This window comes from Amphiprion ocellaris, chromosome 21, assembly GCF_022539595.1.
Source record: "Amphiprion ocellaris isolate individual 3 ecotype Okinawa chromosome 21, ASM2253959v1, whole genome shotgun sequence".
Lineage (NCBI taxonomy): Eukaryota > Metazoa > Chordata > Actinopteri > Pomacentridae > Amphiprion > Amphiprion ocellaris.
This window is the reverse complement of record NC_072786.1, coordinates 7,243,004-7,262,479: the sequence shown is the minus strand read 5'-3', so window position 1 is coordinate 7,262,479 and position 19,476 is coordinate 7,243,004. Positions and strand designations below refer to the sequence as shown.

The 19,476-nt window shown below is 37.8% G+C and overlaps 1 protein-coding gene across 1 annotated transcript; it reads left to right on the top strand.

Annotated features, from left to right (window-relative positions):
* The first annotated feature begins 288 nt into the window (after positions 1–288).
* On the top strand, positions 289–14,059 carry sypl1 (synaptophysin-like 1). The gene is made up of 6 exons (XM_023285797.3): positions 289–772; positions 885–1,090; positions 7,727–7,845; positions 7,924–8,128; positions 9,021–9,212; positions 12,073–14,059. Exons 2-6 carry the CDS (start codon positions 1,019–1,021, stop codon positions 12,202–12,204), a joined length of 720 nt encoding a protein of 239 aa, XP_023141565.1. The 5' UTR covers positions 289–772; positions 885–1,018; the 3' UTR covers positions 12,205–14,059.
* The last annotated feature ends 5,417 nt before the right edge of the window (positions 14,060–19,476 follow it).

Here is a 19,476-nt window from a genome sequence, read left to right as displayed (position 1 = left end):
TGTATGTGATATTAAATAAGAAAAGTTGATCCACAGGAGAATAACTAGTTGAAAGGAACAATGAAATGCCACCTGGTGTCTGAATTCTCTGGTCTCCTTTACATAATTTCCTCAGAAGGCAGAAAAGGAACAAAGCAGTGCGTAAAAATTCACCTGAATTTCTGAAAATGAAGAATTTGACCGACAAAAATCCCCAGGTCTCTACTTAACGTGCTCCCCCTTGTGCGCTTCCAGTCATATGACCCAGTCAGCGCCAGAGAGGCGTTCCAGTCACAGTAACCGCAAACTCAGCAAGGAGGAGGCAGCCTCCATATTCTAGCGGATGGATCCAATGAAAACTCGGTGGGACACCTCCGATACCTTTTAGGTCCCTCAGAAATGACTTAACTGCAACTTTCGTGCGGAACTGAATCTCCTGGTGCTGATTTGCATGGGTTTTCTGCGGTGAAAAAAAAGCCCCCTTGCGTATATTGCAGCTGCAAGATATTTAAAGTAGATTTTTTTCCAGCCTGGGGGAGGAAAAATATTTTTTTTCTCGTCAGAGTGTGTGGGCTTTTAGATTAGTTTTGCATTTGGCATCCTTTTCCTGTAACCAGACACGACGCGTTCTGGCCAAGCGGAGTTTGGCTCACTTTTACGCGCTTTATCGTTTTGCGCATCACCAAGCGGAGCGCAAGGATCTCGTTTTCCAAACTCCGCTGCAAAAAAACTGCCACATTAACCAAGGAGTTTGCCTTGAAAAGATCCTAAAACAACCCGAGCTGTATCTCCTGTAAGTATCCTGATCTCCTCCTCATGGATTGTACATTTGCACCGTTTTTTTTAATGTGACATTGGACTGTAAAGCTTACTTCAAATAACTTCATTCTGGTTATTTTTTGCAGCGTTTGCAGTAAAAACCACGTCATTCTGTCAGACAGCTCCCTCCCCTCCTTTTCCTCCCTGCTGGAGCGACATCCACAGTTTAGGAAGCAACTGGGTGAAGATTTTTTTTTTTTTTTGGATCAGAAGCCCAATCATGATGACCGGATTTCGGCTCAACTTGTCGCCCCTGAAGGAGCCTCTGGGCTTCGTCAAACTGGTGGAGTGGGTGAGTTAGATGCATAGATTGTACTTTTGTGCGTTTGATAGAGTTTGTGTGTGTCATAGCCAGAGGACAGGGAGGTTCAGTCCTTCCTTAGTCCTTTCCTTGGTCCTTGGGTTTTCCCTTTTCTCAGTGAACAATCCGAAGTAATCTGTTTTAGGAGGAATTCCATAGAAACTCGTGTGGTTCAAAAATATTTTGTAAAAGAGTGGTAAAATCAATCTCTTGCAGCTTGTAGTTTTTACACAATCACATCATATCTGCATTTGGAGTGTGTAATTCTCATATAAGCCAGACAAATATGCAATAATGTCATTATTGTGGCACAAAAATGGTATTTTCATCAAAGAAACATAATTTTTCAGCTTTCTGTCCTTTATCCTGTGAATGTGGACTTTTATGAATGTGAGATTTAACTTTTTTCAAGTTGAGTGCAATGCTTCTGCCCAGTTGCTGGTTTGCGTGGGCCTGCCCTTCAAACTGCACAGTTATAGATTAATGCATCCTTCACCAATAATTTACCTTAGAATAACTGAAACATTTCAGCCACGCTTGAACTCTCGGCTCACGCAACAGTTTTCTTATGGAAACTGGAGTAATCAGTCGTGCTCTACGTAAGTGGGTCAGAGGAATCCGGTGTGGGTAATTCAGCTCAGCTCCAGTTTCTCTCAGCTGTTCTCTTTTCTCATAACACACAGTTATCCAGCGCTATAGAGAACTCAGTCATCAGGACGGAGCCGTGTGAGTCTGTGTGTGTTTCAGAACGCTGGCCTTATATAACACAGCATATTTTTGTGTTCACTAGAGGCTAGACAGTCACATATTCACGTAGTAATACAGGAGTTATATCGTACATAATGGTATGAATGAATCCAGGAGTGTGAATCATCAGCATAATGAGGCCATATCCCAGGTGTGGAGAAAACAAGTTGTTTAAAGATGTAACACTTGGCTTTTGGACATGGTGACAGGCATTTTTTTTGTGAAAATAGTTCTGATAGACCCCAACAGTTATATATGAATCCATAAATAATCAGCAATTTATGCTTGTCCCTAAAATACCTTTTTAACAGGAAGCTGATGCATGCACACTCAGTATAACGTTCCTTTCATAAACATCCCATTTTTCAAGTCTTACATGTGTATATACAGATGATATCTTGCCGTCGTGCAGCGGGAGTTTGCGTGTGAGAAATTGAACACAGCTCCTGAACAGAAGCGGCAAATAATGAAAGACTTTCTGAATTCTGAGAAATGATTTATCACCGTAGCTGATGGAACTGAAAGCTCTCTAGTAGCTTGTTCTGTATATAACGCAGCAGAACTTTTGTCCAATTCCCATCTACCTCGTGAAGCGTCGAGTAATGCAAATGAAAAAGCCGTTTACTTGGCACATAAGCGGCGTGGCCTGACACTCATACCTCCCTAGATGTTATCTTCCACCCAGTAGTAAACAGGAAGAAGGGTTTGGTGTGACAAACGCTACATTTCTGTGGTAAAGATGGAGAGACTTACAGGTTTGTGATCACTCTGACTTGTAATTCAGTGTAGGAACTGAAGGGAACACTGGAGATTATTCCATTTCCTGACATAATTTCCAAGATGGATAATGATATTCATGTTTATTTATAGCTTAAATCAAATTACAGGTCATCTCCAGTGATGGAAGCAACCTCTTTCCTTCCTTTTAGCTTCTTGTTTGCATCACATACATACCGTAAATATATGGGACAGTATATAATTTCGGGACTTTTGAAGTCCATGGGATATATCTTGCAGACATTTTTATTAAAAGTAAAAAAGTAATGTTTTTTATGTTCATTATGATCATGTCTTTACAAATTCCACAATATTATTTTATGGAAAAATCACTTATTAATAAATAATGAATGGATATCACTAAAATAACGGTTTAGCCAAACACCACATGGCCATTTAGCCATGTGGTGTTTGGTTGTAGGCGGCCATGTTGATTTTAGGCCTGAAAACAGAAAAAATGTCAACTATGACACTTGTCCCACAATTATATACTGACCCATATAATGCCTACTGCATATTACGAGTAGCTGCTACGTGTGCTGGGCGCCTTCTCTGTCTCGCAGCTTGATTATGATGTTGGAATGTCCATAAATTGAGTTGTTTGCAGATGTCTGGGATGCCAGCAAAAAGAGCCTAAGGACTGTTAAGGTAATGCTATGCGTTCGCAGTCTTTGGCAGCCGCTGTGTTTGGAGAAGGTGCCACCAGTAGCCTTAATGAGGACTAAATAGTAATATTGGAAATGTGACAAAATATTCAGCTGTCCTGGCGGTGTTTGTGCAGCCCAGTGTTTGTACTTTGGCTGTGTGAGCATAAATCAAATAACAAAATGCGTGTTTGTTCATGGGTCCATGCTGCTGCCCCGTGACCTCGTGCTGGGAGAGTGACAAAGTCAGAAAGTGAGAGAAGTAGCTTATCGTGGTGTGTAGCCAGAAAAACAGGAAGTGGCAGCCAGTGACATCTGGAGAAACATCTGGAGAAGGGCCTCGAGGTGTGTGCGCACATGTGTGTCTTGCGGTGTGAAGCTAAACGTCGAGTCGCCAATTTTGTCAGCACTTTATAGCGTGAGCATGTGCGATGCAGTTGTTGCTGATGGAACAGGATTTAGGAGGTCAGTTTAAAGTATTTCTTGTAAATGTTTTGTTTGCCGCGCCCTGCTAGATGAATTTCAATCAAAGACTGCATTCTTTTTCATGATGCAATCCGCTTCCTGTTCACTCCATGTCATCTGCTACAGTAGAGGAGCCTTAAAACCTGATTTATTGAGACATAATTTACTGTCTTGGATCCCTCTGTTTGACTTTTTGTTCTTAGCTGGTCCTTTAATGTATTCTGGGTCACATTTGTCAGCCTGTAAATGTACAGTACAAAGAGAATAGTGGAGAACAGTCTCCACAGAGCATCTTAGTGTCTTTCAGCTCATTGGTTGGGTTTATGGATGCTCTCATCAGTGTCACATCCAGCCTTAGCAGCAGCTGTTTGCAGCAACACAACCCTCTGCGCACTACTTTCCCACCACCCCACAGCAGAAAAGGGTTGCATTTAACCATTATTTTTATCGTTTATTCATCTGCCAGTTATTTTCTTGAGTTACTGGTTAATTGTTGGGTGTGTCATCTTGTCCAAAACACAAGGATTTTCAGTTAAAGCAAAGAAAACAGCAAATCCTGACAAAATAATTTCAAAATGTGTCTAAAAATTAATAAAATATTAAACCAGCTTTTTTGGTATTTTGCCTTCATATTGAGCCTACATATGCTACAAAGGCTCTCCAGCTGTGGATGTTGCAGTTCTGATTAAATATTCGGTCACCAGACATCCCCGAATAACTGATTAATTGACCCGTTGTTGCAGCTTTACAGAGGAAAGACAAAGTTAATGACAAACTGGTGAACATAGTGAAATATTTAGCGGCTAAAGAGCTACATGCTTCATTCAAAAGCAGAATTAGAGTAAAGATTACACCAAAATTGTAGTTAAAAAGTCAAAATGAACATTACTTTTCCTTGTCCTCACAGGAAATCATCATGATGTCAAGAATAAATATGAAGGAGAACTCATGAGGACTTACAAAAAGACAGGAGAATGCACTTAGACGAGGCTACATAATCATGAGACAGCAGATGTTGGCGATCTGGTTCTGATGTAAGATGGTGCATGGCTTTAAATACTGAGGAACTAAGGATAAAGGAAATAAAACAAAGAAGCAACCTTCATTAGCTTTAGGAGAATTGGACTAGCTCTTTTCATGGCTGCAGCTTATATATTTCCAGGTCATTTCTCCCCGTTAGGAACCTTCTGAAGCAAAAATGACTCTGACTGCAGCCCTTCTTCTCTATATTAAGTTAATAGGTTAATGTTGTAATTACAGTCTTTTCTGCTGCTGCAAGGGTAAAAACACAGCTTAATAAATGCAGGTTTAACCCTCTGAGCCCCACATTTTTACTCACTGTGGCTTTATTTTTTTACTATATGAAATATGAAATCCTGCACCTCTATGGAAACAGCTCAATCATGGCTAGAAGTAGAGAGCATTAAAAACTGTCTTTTGTGCAGTATATTTAATTATGTTGAATTTCTTTGATTATTTATTATACCTTAAAAAAAAAGTGTAATCAACACGTACGACATTTTGTGCCCACAGATGTAGCTACTGACAGTACAGCTTGTTAGTGTGTTTCCTCACTTGTGTAAACTCAGCTGGCAGCCAAAAGCTCTCAGATTTTTTGTCATGTGATCGTTGGTAACAACAGAGGCACTGATGGCTTTTCGGTTGCCCTAAGGAACACAGAATTTTTTGTTTCTTACAGAATTTGGTCAAAGCAAACTGTTTTTGGTTTTTTTTTGGCAATTTGTTCAGGAGACTTGTGGAATAAGTTGATTTTGATGAAATGAGCTTTCTGACATGACATCATGTCACAGATAATCAATTTCTGGCTCGGTAAATGGTGTAAATTTGCTTGTTAATGTGCCTTTCAAACCCGCATTTTTGTTTTGGGGTTCAGTTTGTTAAGATGTTTTAGTGGAACAGCCTGTAGATTGTATAACTCATGTCTGTTGTTTCCAATATTCCTGTTGTAAATCTGTCAATTCCTTAATGACCCTTCCATTGTAAGACCTACTTTTGTTGAGCTGCGTTTCTTTATTTATCACCATGCTGAGACGTTAAATCTCTGACTTAGTCTTGTCCTGTAGCACAGCGGTGGAAGCTTCCATCAGGACCTCTGCAGGTCATAAATCCAGCAGTATATTCTGATTTATAGTGCACATTTTCACACCAGATCGTCTTCACCAATGATGCTGTAAAGTGGTAGTGAGCGAGTATGTTTAAGCTTAATACCCAGTGAATTATGCGATCATTGTTTCGCCTACAGCAGTTGGAGGGTTGAGCTCAGCGGCAGCCACCCTGACTGAAAGAATTTAGCTTGTGTTGGTTTTAAGGAGAGCATTAGCGTCACATGGTCGACACGCTGAATCAGATGCTTTTCTGCAAGAAAGAATTCGAGGGCTGAATGGCAGCTTTAGTGCAGCCTTGCAAGCCATAATATTAGGAGAGCAGTCATCTTTTCCGACTCTATAAGTTAGAATTGATGCTGTTAAAAGAAATATATTCAATTTGTGTTTTCAGGGTTTATTTTCTGTCTTACCACAGTAAGAAAACTGAGCAAGTGATGCACTCTTTACAATTCTAGTGAATAAGAACTCTAGTAGAGCCTTATATGTTTAGTTTTGCTTTCATCAGAGTGTGTTTGCTGGTTCCCAGCTTTGTTATGTGTTTGGCATTTTGTTGTACTCTGCCTGAGTTATCTTAGAATACATCTGCGCTTCTAAAAGCGGTTGCTTTTGAATGTTCCCCAGATTCTAACAGACTTTTTCTTAATCTTCAAAAACCTCTGAAACTAGAAACATTCATATTCATTGGCGAGTTTAAGAGTACCACAAAGAATACAGTGAAGGAGAAATGTAGAAGAACACTGTTTTCAAGAGTAGCTCTGTACATGGTCTGGTTCATTCGCCCTTCACACAATTGCATTTGCCCTGTTCCACCCAAACTGAAACAACCCCAGATGGTCACTGATCCACCCCCATGTTTTACTGTAGGGGCAGACAGTCTGGTTTGTAGCTTCTCCAGGCTTCCTCCTAACCAGTAAGTTGGCTGGAGTGGGCATCAACTGAAAACTGGATTCATCCCTGAAGAGAACCTTAGCCCAATCATCAACAGTCCAATCCTTGTGATCCCCAGTAAAGAGTAACCAGGCTTTCCTCTGCCTTTCATTGATGAAGGGCTTCTTCCTGCCCTGTGTGACTTCAAACCAGCTTCAAGAAATCAGTTTTGAACTGTCCTTGCCAAACAAGTCACATTTCTCCACAGTGTCCACTCATTTTTAAGGTCCCTGGAAGTCGGACGATGATTCCTGACACAGGAACAGATGAGTGCATGGTCATCTGGTGGGTAGAAAGACGTTTCCTGCCGCGACCAGCTAGCAGTTTGGTAGAACCACGTTGGGCTTGTTTCTGTAATGAACAGCTGTCTTGCAGATCTTCAGTTTTTTGGCTACCTGTCTCTCACTCATGCCAATTTCCAGCAGTGCCAAGATGGCTGCCTTTGTGGCTTCACAAAATTCTTTTGTTTTAGGCATTATGTGAGAGCTGACAACTTCTGAGTTGTGCTACGACTTGAATGTCAGCAGGAAACCACTCTAGGCCTTTGCATGAGCAGTGCTGCTTATGACATGAAATGGCCTCTATATAACCTGGGAATACAATGAAGCTGAAGCATGTCAAATAGGACATAAATTATTATGTAATCAGCTGCATTTTCGTTGTGTTCATTGTATTCTTCAGGTAAAATACCTTTGGTGGTGCCAGGCACTGAAATGAACAAGAAATTGAAGAAAACAAGGGTGGTCTAACAATTTTTTATATGACTTTATCAGTTACCATTGGTGGTTTACTAGAAGACGTATATTTGGCATCATCCCATCCTCTAAAAAACGTCCAGCATCTTTAGTGGCTTTGATTAAATTTTTATCCATTATCTCAGCAGGCTTTCTGACATCAGTCTGACTCATGTCTCACTCACTCTCTCTCGTCTGTCCGTACAGCTCACAGCCATCTTTGCTTTTGGAAGCTGTGGTGGATTCTCTGGGAGGAACATCATATCTCTCTTCTGTGGAGATGGCAGGAACGAAACTCTCAATGCCAACTTTAACTACCCGTTCAGGTGAGATTTTCAACACATTTTGTTTATTTTCAGTGCCATGCGCATTGATATTAACCTTCTCTCTTGCATCGTGGCCAGGTTGAGCGAGGTCCCGCTCATTGATGGAAATACCACTCTTTGTAACCGCTCTGTCGTCACCACGCACATGGTGGGAGACTCGACCTCCTCAGCGGAGTTCTTTGTGGGCGTCGGTATCATCTGCTTCCTGTACAGCATGGCGGCTCTGCTGGTGTATTTAGGCTACATGCACGTCTACAAGGACTCTGATTTTGGACCCATTTTTGTGAGTATTGATCTTACTTCCAGTACATATTAGTGCAAGCTCTTTATTTATTGATTATTTTAATGACTATTTTACCCTTTAGATGAATTTTCCAGCAAAATGACAGTGCATATTTTACAAATATGGAGCAGTTAAGCAACTCATTTTCTTCTTATTGTGTAATTGTTCTCTGGCTCTGATAGAAGCTTTGAATTTGAAAACAATTCTGCCAAATTCACAGGACAACTGTCGCCTTTAATTTGTGTGGTGAGTCTGTGGGACGAAATAGAGGCTATAAAATCAGGATTATGAGCCGTGTGTCAGCCACTAGTTTATGCTTGTTTCATTGTATGGCAACAGAAAAATATGTAAATGAGAACAACTTTATTAGGACTTTGGCTGCATTAAAATACAATAAAGTGAGCACATAGAGCAGGAGAGAAGCCAATAGATGCAAAGTGTCTCAGCATCTCTGGGCTTCTTTTCAGGTACTCATGCACTCTCTTGTAGACTGTATTGTATTCAAACTGTCTTCTGCTTCTTGGATCATTTGAAGAACTTCCACATTTACCAGGCTAGGGGTCTTTGGAAACTTTTACACTGGCCTGAGTCTGACTTTGTTGCTGCCACCATTAGCTACAACTGTCGCACTGATTGCAGCCAACCAGTTACTGGAGCCAAGAAAAAGACTTCAAAATGCCAGAATTACTCCGTGATACTAAAGAAAACTATTTGCTATAATGAACTAAGGTAAAAAAAAATACACATATGCTGGTTATAAATATTGATGTCGACGTATCTGAAAGACAAACCTAAAGAAAAGCCCAAAACTGCTGAAATTTTCGATCAGAATTTGTGATTAGTGTCTTGTAGCTTCTGTTTGAGGAGCTGACGTGTTTGCTCTTTCCTCCAGGACTTTGTGATCACCGCAATCCTGGTCTTCCTGTGGCTGGTGTGTTCGTCAGCCTGGGCAAAGGGCCTGCAGAACGTGAAGGACGCCACGGACACTGAAGGCATCAGCGACACGTTGGCGCTCTGCAAAGGCACCAACATCACCTGTGAGGTCACGGAGTTCGCCAGCGTGCGAGCCCTCAACATCTCTGTGGTGAGAAAAAATACAGGGCAGCAGTACAGAACACAGCATTTTGGTTTGTTCTACTCTCAGTCACTTGTTTTTAACTTCTGGTTGAGCTCTGAATCTCTTTCTGAGCTAAGAATCCACACAGTTGACACCCAGATTCTGACATCATCTCATTTAATGCAATAATAATATAATAGTGCACCAGCAGTGCAGTCATGAGACACTGAGCAGTAACACTTTAATTTCACTCAGACACAGTAGCTGCTCAAAATGCGTCACATCCTATTCTATTAAACTTCAAAGTCCAAATCGGATTTTGTCTTTTTAGCCACGTTCAAGGCTTTAGAGATGGCAGTTTCAGTTTGTCTGTCAGTCGGTCTACCACACTGGTCTGGACAGAAATATCTCCATCATGTGGATGACATTTGCGGTTCTAACTGAAACATCTTCACTATTGAATGGGTTATAATGGCATGTGGTACAATCAAATTGACTCTATGTTCCCCTGAGAATAAATTATAGCACTTTCATTTACACTTTTCTCATTATAGCATCAAATTTTAGTTTCATTTGAGTTATTTTAGCAAAACTAAGATGTGAAATATACCAGCATTCTGTCTTACACAACTTGCAGTCGCAGGTTTTTACTGTCATAAATTTTTATATTACTCATTGTTCTCCAACCTGTTTGCGTACGGAAAACGAGTCAAATGATCGTTAAATGCTCCTGTTTGTGTGACATGTTTCAAGCAGTTTTTTTTTTATTTATGGTTTTTATTAGAGAGGTTAACAACATTACAGAAGATTTTCAGTCATCTTTATCATAGTCCTCTCTTTTTTTCCATAAGAAAAACAAAACAAAAACAAACAAAGCAAAAAAACAAAACAAAAACAAACCAGGACTGGGAGCTTACAGCCATCACTTTTTTCTCACAAGAAATATATACATGAGTAGAAAATACAGTGTTATTATTATGCAAGAAAGGTCAAAGTTCCAGTCATATAAAGTCATTCCGAATAGGGGATATAAAATTAATCCATTTGTCCCAAGTTAGGTAAAATTTTGAATTTGTAAAGAGTATGTCAATTTTTCCATTTTAAATATTTCCTTAACTGTTCCCAACCAATCATCAAGAGTTAATGGGGTTGAATTTAGCCATTTTCTTGTAATTGACTTCTTACTGACTGTTAAGAGTGCTTGCAACAATTTTATATCCCTTCTTCTGTCCAAAGTTGGAACCAGACCCATAAATAGATTGGTAAAGTCAGTAACAATTTGATCTTTAAAGACATCATTCAGAGCTTTATGAATTCCAGACCAGTACTGATGCAATCCGGGACATTCCCAAAATATATGAAAATGATTTGTTGAAGCAGTTTTTGTCGAGGCTGCTTGCACAAAGAAAGCCTATGTCAAACTGCCTTCATAGTTCAGCCTCTGATCTGCTAAACCAACACCGTAAACACGAGAAAAGCTGCACCGGTTAAAATACAAGCGTCCTGTCCAATTTAAAATTCCCTTATAATTTATTGATTCTAGGTCCGGGTCTGTATAGAATGAAGCCTGGGTCCGGACTAGTTAGTGACCTGGGGTCTAGTATAAAACTGATTAAACAAAGCCTCGATTCAGAGAATTTTGCCTTGAGGAATTTTAATAATCAAATTGCTCAAATAACTCAATGAATTGTTTCAGCCCTACTCTAAAGCATCACCTAATTTCCTCTAAATCGTACCGTAATTTACAAACTGAACATCATGCTGTTTTGAAGAGATTCAAAATAAGCAGTCAGGGTCATTTTCTCATTGACTTCTATACAATTAGACCTCTCTTTGCGATCAGAGGCATCGCCCCCTGCTGGCTGTTAGAAAGAATGCACGTTTCAGTCACTTTTTTGCCTTGACTTCACTTTTCAGGCCCAGTTGTATCAAAGTACAGCTTCATAGAGCTCAATAATGGCTGCATTATTTAATCATACTGCAGGATGACGGTTCAGCTTAGTAGACAGCACCCTGAAAGAATTACATATGTGTTGAACCATGAATTAAACACCTTAATAACCCTGAAGGAGACGATTCAATAACTGAATTGCAGCATTATTGTAGTCACGTTTTCTGCCTTTTCAGATCATGCAATAAAAATAATCACGCAAAAAAAAATGTTTGATTCATGTTTTCAGTGGCATCTTTTAGCTCAACACAATATGAATGTTGATTGATTAATTCACTTACTATAATTCTTGGAAATGTACTCTTCAATATACAGGGGGCTATTTTGAATATGTCATCATCAGTAGTATTAAATAGTAATAGTAAACTTAACTCAAGTGTGGTTGTTAAGTACAATTTTGAGGTATTTTTATTTAAATATTTCTATTTTCTCCTACTTTATGTTTTAAATCTATGACATTTCTGTTGGAAATATTGTACTCTGTCCTTGTCTCCATTCATTTTAGAACTTTATTTTTTTATAATGAAGATTTTACACAGCTAATAATCTAACAAGCTTTTAAAATAGGACACATTTTTAAATACGTCAATGGTTTCCAAACTTTTTAGCTTTTACATAAAGCGGTGTGTAGCTGGTTTCATTTGATTATTTCCTCGAAACATCTCACTCGGTTTCATCTAAATGAATGATGCACTGTCTTACATTTTAACACTTTAACTACATGTCGCTGCTTATATTTTATAATAATCCTTTTATTTAAGTACTTTTTCTTGTCATGGAATATTTTTTTGTCGATGTTTTGGTACTTTTACTTATGTAACGGATCTAAATAATTCTTCCTCCACTGGCCATCCACCAAAAATTTACAGTGTATGACAAGAATGGTATTGTTATAAGTGTTTTCCAGTATTATTAATGTGTTTCTTGCTCTTTCAGGTGTTTGGCTACCTCAACATGTTTGTGTGGGCGGGTAATGCCTGGTTTGTGTACAAGGAGACTCGTTGGCACGCCCAGAAATTCTCCTCCCATCCTGGACCTGCAAGGCAGCAGGTCCCTGCACCGATCTAACGTCCATACGGCAAGACAGTCGCATGCTAAACAAAACATGCACGCACGGAAAAACACACTTCCAGTACACACTCAAGTATGCATGCATGTTTAAGTACATGCATACACAAATGTAAACAGTGTAAATGAAAACATTTTTAAACATACATGCACACAAAAAATGCTTAGTGAAGACAGATAAAATGAAGTATAGTCAGAAAGCATACATCGAACTGTTGTTTTGCTTTATTTGGACCTTATTATTGGCATTTTGTGACCTAGAATGACTTGATGGCCCGTCGTTCTTTGCACATTCGCACAGTTCTGAAGGAAATGTACATACAAATACAAATAAATTATTCCTCTGTGGAACTAAGTAGGACCAATTGGGCAGAAGATGCTGTCACACACGATGTTTAATGTGCCTTTATTTTGTAACCTCTTCCACATACTACAACAACACCAATGCAATTAGGATGCCAAATGCTTTTGATCATTTCTCATGCTTTAGGAAACATATAAATGTGGGTTTTATAACAGTATCATGCCTTGTTTTTAGGAGTTTTACACTTTTAATTCCATTTTCTGCTTGAGTGTAGTACACTTAATTGAATAAAGATGAGTGTAAGGTACTTTAAACTTATTCTCTGTGGCATCACAATTACATTTTTAGCAAGGAGAAGGTAATTCAAGGTTTTCAGGGTCATACAGAGGAGAGTACTTTTAACTGTGAGGCATCATTTGACATATTTTCTCTGTTCCATTTTATTTTTACGCATTTTTTAAACATTTTTACGCCTATAAAAGCAAGTGGATCGCTCAAATATTCTTTCATTTCAATTAATCAACTCTCACAGTTAAACCATTCACCCTCTACTGGTAGAAATCAGATATTAAACTAATGACCTGAACTAGAAAATGTCTAAATAGTCTCTTTTCTTGTCGTGTATTAATAAGGTGCATGTGTAAAAGCTTTTCTTCTTGCAGGTTTTCTGATGTAGCTCATTTTTGAAGCTTCCACATACTGAAAACTATACAAAGTGCCTCCAGCTCAAATATTAAGAATGTAGTTTGTGCATTTAATGTTTGAGGTTTTTATTTTTCATTCACACGTGGTGCTTAATGTGATTTTATAAAGTCGTTTATAGCACTGTGAATGTCATTCCATGAAGAATGCGTGAGAGTTTGCTTCTGTTTTATTCCAGGAAATCATCTTCTTCCAAGGTACCACTTCAAAGATGAATCCTTTTGCCATCATGTTGAATGTATTAGTAACATCCTATTTACTATTTAATTGTAATTTTCACCTTTTTTTCATAACTGAAAGATATTCCGCCAAATCTTTTTTTCCTCTGTTCGAGCTTCTTTCATATCTCCATGTGATGCTAAATCAATTATTTTGTTGTTGTTCCGTCCAGAACATCTTGTTCTCCATTATCTGCTTGTTTTTTTATTATTTTTATTTTATAATCCATCACGAGACACACAAGCAATGAGCTGGTTTTGTGTTTTTTATGAACTGTGTCACATTGTTGTCACTATTAGTATATGCAAATTGTTAGGTTGAGTAGTGTTATTCTGTTTTCTTTGTTTGTCTGTTGGGTTTTGATATAGTAGAAATGTAAGATGATGTACATTCCTTTAACTTTTATCCAAAAGCAAAGTTAAATGAAGCATCCAGTGAGTGTGTGCATGGTATACTGGTTATACCTCCACACTGCTGCAAACATCATCCGACCGGCAATAGCTTTCTAATGATTCCTATGCATTTAACCTGCCAAAATGTCTTATTCAAGAGAGATATGCACTCAGTGACATGCACAAATCCAGTGTACTTGTTTGTTTTTTTTTCAATAAAAGCCAATGATTTTTTTCATTGATCTCTCCAGTGAGTGTCCTTGCGATCCATATTTTGAAGCTTCCATAGGAAAAGCAAACAATTTTAGAAAATGGCTTCACATTTTTCATCGATCTCACGAGTAAATGTCCTTTTTATGCAACACTTTGTGTGTTTGTTTGTGTATAGTCGGGCCTCCATATGGAAATGGAATGAAAACTGCACATTTTTTCTGCAGGTTTGGTACAAATGCAAGATTTTCTGATGCAGTAAAGGTTAAAAATCTACATGGCATATACAGAAATTCTTGCATTGGTTCGACTGTTTATCGTTGAAGCCCCTTAGGTGTTTCACCAGGACTTAAATATTTGACGCGCCGACAAACTTTACCGCATCTGATGAAGAGAGAAAATAGCTTGTGTTTCAGTAATCTGTGCATATATTGCTCCAAAGCAAGTGTAATCCAACATACTTCATCTCAAACATACAATTACCATGACCGGCTTCTTCAGCAGTCAAAACTGTTCTACCTTCCAGGCGGAACACCTGCCTGGACAAAGATTGGTTCCTACGTAGCTCTCATTGGCTCCTACAATCGTTTTATATCAAAACTGCTGAGTTTTGCAGTAAAGGACAAAAATACTGCATCTGATGATATAAATCTAATGTTATAACCCCTGTATCAAGCAATCAAACTTCATTTATAAAACACTTTTTAGAGAGTGCAGTACTCCTCCAAGGCTGCTCAGTCGTATCATTTCCGATGGATGAAATCTTGGAAAAATTGGTGGCAGAATTCACGGCAACATAGAATGTGACCATTTAATACAGATGTACCCACAAACAAAATGACCTTGCGCTGAGCACAGGCATGTGTCATGCATGTGTATGTTATGTACAGATACTGAATCATGTGACCTAAATATGTAGCAGGCGGCAGGAATTGATGGGACTCAGAAACACCCCCACAATTTAATCAATTCTTCCTTGCATCATTTCCAACGGATAAGTCCCGATAAGTCCGCAGCAGTCAATTTGTAGTAGGATCGCAATCATGTGATCGTCAGCAGGCAGCTGATGTAGTGTTCACTTGTTGTCATAGTTACAGTGACGCCGTGCCGCTATCTCGTAATGATACAGAAATCTTTAACAAATCCATGGATCCAGACTATGAACCGCATCACTGCCAAAATCTAATCACTTGGTCCTTGTGTCATTTTTGACCTTCCCTGAAAATTTCATCCAAATCTGTTCGTCTGTTGTTGAGTATTGTTGCGCACAGACAGACAGATAACATAACTCTGCCGTTCTTTGGCAGAGTAATAACACAAAGTGCTTTATAAATAATGGGAAAAAGGCGAATAAAATCAGTACATACAACCCGCAAAGTCATGTTAGAAATAAAAGATTTTATCACTGCTATTGAGGAACTGCAGAAAACCTATTTGATTTAATACATGCAGTGAATAGAAATAGAAGATTAGAAAAACAATAAATGATAAAAACTGCATTAATTAGATTAAAATATGTAAATAAATGAACAAATAGAGAAATCTATAAATAAAATTAGTTCTAAGAAGAGTAATAAGTACATGAAATCCATCGAATCAACCAACAGCCTGACTGAAAAGGTTGGTCTTGCTTTTAAAAACATCAACCCTCTCTGCTGCTGTAGAGTTTGAATTGTGTTTCCCTATTTTGTCCGTTGAACTTGTGATCGGTCCCATGACCCCCGTGATCACACTGGTGAAGGCGCGATGGAGTCATCCATCCTTTGCATGCGTGTATACAAACGATTATCACATGAAGTGTGTGGAGAGACTCCGTGTGGATGTGACCTGATTGACACATCATCAGAAACTAATCAGTGTCATTTCCACGTCCTCGTTTATTAAGGCTGTGGTTTCCGTTTAACCTCCACCCTCATCTGTGTTCTCTCACTGCGCTCTCTGATTCTGCTGAAAAAGATGTGTGAGTTGTGTGATATGTGATTTAAATCCAATTGTTTGCATGCAGGTTTGTAATAAAGTGGATGAGAAAGACTTAGAATCCCTGATAATTAATTACTAAGACGAGCAGAGTCACGATAATGCTCTATGGTTTTCTCTGATGACTGGATTTGGTTGTTAAATGCATCAGAGGGAAGTATTTCAGGCAGACATCCAGTTCTTAAAATCAATTTTTGCATTTTTAATCCATTTATCGTGTTTTTTTTTTTTTCAGACTGGGGATGCAGTTTCTCGTTCCAGCCACTAGAGGTCAGTGTTAACTCGGCCAGGTGAGCCAACTTTTCAGTTCTCTATTAAACTTGTTCTCCAGGAAAATTCAAGCAGATTTGATGATTTAATTTCTCTCCTTGGTCATAAATGTGCACTACAGATAAAATGTTAAGTATGATTTGGCTCTGCCTTCTTGTTTGCATCTTTTCTTCAGCATCCTTTTGCTCAATATCAGAAAAATCCACAGAAGGTTTGACTGAAAAACCTGAAATGTTGCATGTTGACTCTTTTTCACCCTGTCTTATCTTACGTGAAACAGTATTTATTGCTAACTCTTTTATAAATACAGTACAAAGACATGACTGTTGCTGGTTTATCCCATGAAATCAACACCCTAACACCTAACCCTACCCCTAGAGAGCCTCATTTGAAGATTTTTGTCATTATTATATCTAAGCTTACTGTTAAAATCAACTCTATGATTTCTTTCTGTGGACCTCCAAACGACCCTTAAATGTCTCCAGACCCCATTTTGACAACTACCAGTCATGTAAGGCGTTGTTTTATGTTGTTCCTGGCCTCACCTGTGTAATGTTTCTATATCTTTCAGACCTCACTATCATTAAGTGAAATCAGCCTCATCATAGACGCATTACTGTTCACACAATAAAACCATTTCAATTCATCTTTTGCCGCTATAACCTTAAAGCACCGTCTGAGCCATTAATGGGGTGATATTACACGCTAAATGGGGTTTTACTGTTTCTCCTAGTTCTGACCTCCCCTCTCCAGCATCCATTATTTCTTTGCAACTTCCTGGCAAGACCTTTCAGCACCATCATTTATTTGCACTCTGGCAGTGGTACGTTTGTAGGCCTCAACCTTTGAAATACAAGAATAAAGTGAGGAGATCTGGCACAGGTTTAATATTAGGCAGCAGTTACTGATGTTTACAAGAACTGCCATCAGATTTCAAGCACACATCATGTCTTCATTAAGTTGATTAGCCTGTTATCATTTATACTAATGTCAGAATAGTTGAGTCTACCACTACAGACACTGAAACCTTGAATGCATATATGATAAAAGTATCCAAAACAGTTCACATTCAGCAGTACTGGTGCGATATAGTAAGGTAGTTATCAATACAGATTTTTGTTTTTTTTTATTCATGGCAAAGATTTACTGAATTAAGAATCTATATTGAACAAAAATATAAATGCATGGAATGTTTTATGTGTATTTAGTCATTCTTTTTAACCTAAAGAAAGAAGTATTTGTTGTTCCAACATCTCTACATTTAACTGAACAACATGAAACAGGAGGTATGATAACTTCTAATGTCATTTTGTTCAAACACCAAACTACAGTTGGAGTTCAAAGAGTTCATTTTTTCTCCTCAATCAAAGATATTTTTAATTACTGCTTATCAACCCTGTAACACCCAAATATAGACAAAAAAAATAGCAAAAAAAAGTAAATAGTAATAAAAAAAAATAAAACTGATGTTGTATTTTTGCAACAGTGGGTTTTACAGGGTTAATGATTCCAAGCATAAACACAAGTTTTCAAGTTTATTTTTCATAAAAAGGAAGTTGTTCCTACTAGTATTTTCATGCTTTTAAGTTGCCAATGATAATAATAATAATAGGTTGTTCCAATTTAATTTTCTTCTGGAGTTTTTGACTTTTTGTTGTTTTAGTTTCATTCTACAGGTTAAACTTGCTAGCAATTATAATAATAATAATAGTAATATTCACTTTATCTATACAGCACCCTTAAGAACAGTGTTCACAAAGTGCGTTGACAGTTAAAACATGCAAACACAGACATCAAGCAAGCTATAGGAGACGTCAGAGTTGTCAATTAAAAATAAATAGTAAAAATGAATTTGAAAAATGAATCAAATGATTAATTTGCTAGATAACCACACAACTCAAACAAGGGAACGAGGCAAAAAAAAATAATCAATAAATTGAGAATTAAAGAATTAGACGACATCACATTAAATAACCAAAAATAAATAAAATAAAACGAGAGAGAACATCTAAAATAAGCAGGGTACAATGCAGAATAAAACACCACAACTAAATAAAACTCAAAGTAAACTTCACATAAAAGCAAGTCTATAAAAGTGGGTTTTAAGAAGTGATTTCAAAGTTATTGCTTTTTATTTAAAGAAATTATGAGCTGCAGTTGTGGATTTGAACACAGAATGTTTTAATCTTGCAAATAAAAACGGCAGATTACGCACAATATTTAGGTGAAGCAACATTTGTTACGTCAAGTGAACTCATCAAAATAATGTATGAAACTTAAAAGGTTTTCTCTAAATCTATAAATCTGATTTTTTTTGCTTATAGTTGTGCATTTAAATTTAACCCAATAGAAATAGGATTTTTTTAAAAACATTTTTAACTTTTCAAGTCTGAAAAGAAGACTATTTGCATGCTCCATTAATATTTTTACTCAGTGTATATTTAATTCCACCTTAAATATATATTGAATTGTTGTCTTTACCGATTTGTCTTCATAATCCAATAGAATCAGAATCAAGGAGGTAATATTAACAAGTAAGATTTAACATGCAAGGAATTTTACTTTGTGTTTTAGTGCATGACAGTAAAATTAGAGTTTAAACTTTTTCTTTAAGTCATTAAAAAAAGACTGCAATGCTGTTTTTACATTTTTGCTCAGTGTATATTGAGTTCCATTATAAACATGGGCTGATGTATTGTTTTCAGTGATTTATTTGCCTTTATAATCCATTGTAAGGTTTTATTGCCAAGTAAGTTTTAACATACAAGGAGTTTTACTTTCACGTTTACTGTATAAGAGTAACATATAGATTTGAAAAGGGTTGCAAGTCAGCAAAACTGCATTCTTTTAACCTTTTCTTTCAGTCAGAGTTTATGTTTTTGCTGTGTATTAAGTTCCATCATAAGATATAGGTTGTTATAGTTCCCTATCATTTTTCATATGTTTTAAATAGAATTTGACAACTAAATATTGCTAATTAGCGCCCTATAGTTGACATTTAAAAAAATAATTATTCACAATGCAGCCTAATGTGATAATTTTCGTGCGTGGGGCCTGTTAATGTTCCCTCTGAACTTTTGAACCCCTCGCCAGCTGCCTATCTGTGGCTCAACCTCTCAATGCTTTCCGGAAGTTGCCGAGCGGAGCCGAAGCGCGCCGACAGCGACGTCAGCGTATCTCGTTCTTTCGTTTTTTCGG